General features: G+C 33.4%; 1 protein-coding gene across 1 annotated transcript; it reads right to left on the reverse strand.

Annotated features, from left to right (window-relative positions):
* Nucleotides 1–516: 516 nt before the first annotated feature.
* LOC116133003 (cysteine-rich receptor-like protein kinase 11) lies at nucleotides 517–2,078 on the reverse strand. Its single transcript, XM_031418679.1, has 5 exons — nucleotides 1,856–2,078; nucleotides 1,664–1,766; nucleotides 1,135–1,306; nucleotides 785–995; nucleotides 517–668 (listed from the first exon to the last, which is right to left on the reverse strand). Exons 1-5 carry the CDS (start codon nucleotides 2,076–2,078, stop codon nucleotides 517–519), a joined length of 861 nt encoding a protein of 286 aa, XP_031274539.1.
* Between the last annotated feature and the right edge of the window lie 739 nt (nucleotides 2,079–2,817).

Below are 2,817 nucleotides of genomic sequence, written 5' to 3' on the forward strand. Positions count from 1 at the left end.
AATAAAAATTCTTTTACACACATATTCTGAAGTTTTTTAATATCCAGATTGATCAAATGTTAGTGATTAGTCACTAACTTTTGATTTTTTTTCTTATTCTGAGGCTAACAACTAGGAGCTGATCTTTAAGCCAACTAGGAGCTGCTCTCTCCACAAATTTAAAACTTCAAGACGTTCACATTAGAGATTGGCTAAAGATACCAAATACTAAGGATTAGAGGAGAAACTTACATAATCTAGGAAGTTTAAGCTCCCATTAACTCTTTTTGCACTCATAATTTCAAGAAGTAAGACACCAAAACTATAAACATCAGGCGTTGTAGAGTATATGCCCCTTTTCAGGTACTCATGAGGAACATAGCACCTATGTTAGGCATTATAAACAATTACTAAACCATATTAAATTGAGTATGTAATAATATGGAAAGAAAATAATAAAATATATTTACCTCGTTCCAACAATTGTTTCTGTGTTTGCTTCAACGTCTCCTTTCACAAAAATTGATATTTTTGGTTTCATATTTTTGTCCAACAAACATTACTAGCTTTCAAATATCGATGAATAATGGCAAATCTTGAGAATTCTTGGAGATATAGAAGCCCTTGAGTAACCCCTTCAATAATTTGCACATGCTTTTTCCAATCCAAAACATAATATCTATTAGGGTCTGCATCAAATTTATTTATGAAGTCATAATCAATGCTATATTCACCATCTAGAGTACCAATCATATAAGAGGAAATATTAAATGAATCTAAGAATTTGCCTTGAAAAAATTCATACCAAATAAGAAATAGTCTAAGCTTTTGTTTTCCATGTATTCATAGACCAGCATCTGTTCTTCTCTGTCAATGCAATAACCCAAAACTCTAACAAGATTTATATGTTGGAGCTTTGTAATAAGCATAACTTCATTCTTGAATTCCTCATATCCTTGTTTGGATGTTTTTGAAAGTTTCTTCATTGCAATTTCTTGTCCATCCGGTAGTATACCCTAGCAAAATACACCCATATATGGTTTGTAGATAAACTAATTTGTAGTTAATTATTTTTCTTCCTCGGCCAAAATAGTCAGAGCCAAATTCTTAAGCATGAATATTACATATATATATATATAGCCTACAAAAAATTACCTTGTAAACAGGACCATATCCACCTTGCCCAAGCTTTTTTTTGACTGAAAATCCATTTGTAGCTGCCTCAATGCCATTCAATGTGTACATCACCAGATTAGGAACACTGCTACTAAAATCTACTGCTGCTTTATTTACTGTATACTTGGATCTTTCACCCGGTCCGACATCTCTATTAACGAACAGAGAGAGGAAGTATATATGAGATAGAAAACTTGAGTTATAATTAATATAGTTTTTGTTTTTGAAAATGAGGAATTAATTGAAAAAGATCTAAGAAAAAACATTTGGTCAAAAATGATGTTAAATGTTTTTAAAAATAGCTTTCAAATACAAATTTTAAACATATATTAACTAATTTTCAGTTGCTAAAAATATTACAATAATTTAGTGTCGGAAATTTTGTTTTTAAATCATTAACATATAGGAATTTATCTCCACCTTAGTTGATTGAAGAACCCCATTACTTAGCTTGAAAAATTAACCTCTTGATTTGAGCTTTCTCGTCCACCAATAATATATCACAAACATTCCTAGTAGAAGAATAACAACTGCTGTTGAGCACAAAATAATGGCTAACAAATGCCTCTTACTACCCTCTTGATCGGAAGAATTTTTAATATCCGCCTCAGCTAAAAAAACAATCATCATATTGATTATAAATGGCATAAAGATCTTAATTAAAATGAATACTATCGAGTGAAATAATTAAGATTATTACCTGCTGCTTGAGAAAGCACCCAATTATCATCATACCTAACTCGCCACACATAGTAACCCAGTAGCTTCTTCTCCTTGGCATAAGAAACCTTAGCTTTGATAGCCTCACCATCATCAAAGCCAATCCAAGATGATTCAATTGTGCAGTAATTCACTACATAAATTGGTCTGTATTTGACATCAATTTTATGACCAGATCCTCTAATGTGATTCATGATATCCATATAGCTCAGCAATCCATTTCTTGAAATCGCTGGTCCTATTGCCAGTGCACCAATGTGATTGTCTTCAGGGTTCACAAGCTTCTATGCATAGCCGTATAAAGGCAAATGCAAAACCAACTTATTGGCAGATAATCCTCCATCCATCCACTCCCTTAAACCCTGATCCATATAAACATCACTATTCGGGTCGTAAAGAGTTGCGTTAGCACCCGTAACGTTCTCCTTTAGAGGGTTGGGTAATTAGAAGCTCTGAGATTGACCCAGTTTAAGTATTGTTGTATTGCCTCTATAGGGTAATTTCTTGCAAACATGAATGGTGAATATGCAACCGTTGCTGTCAAGATTAGTCAAAGTTTCTTGCCTCTAAAGAGATGGCAGATTTCCACCCTTGAAGGAGAACACCTGACACGACCCGTCTCGACCTTTCTCATCCTATAGAATCCGAGCACTCCCACAAGACTCAGATAACCGAGACGTGTCATGTGGGGAAAACTGTGGAACCTGAAATCCTGTTTTCCTGAATATACTTTACAGAAATAATCCCTATGAAAATGTAATTAGAAATATATGTATGAATAGGTACATAAACATATTTAGGAAGTTTGGAAAAATATAATGAATGTTAATATATGGGCAAAGAAACTAGTAACATACTCAAGGCACACTCAGTCAAGCTCAGAGGGGAATGTAAGAATAAGCTTGATTCAAAGGATTAATCTGTGCAACTATCAAAAGATGT

The sequence above is a fragment of the Pistacia vera genome, unplaced genomic scaffold (assembly GCF_008641045.1).
Source record: "Pistacia vera cultivar Batoury unplaced genomic scaffold, PisVer_v2 Contig265, whole genome shotgun sequence".
NCBI lineage: Eukaryota > Viridiplantae > Streptophyta > Magnoliopsida > Sapindales > Anacardiaceae > Pistacia > Pistacia vera.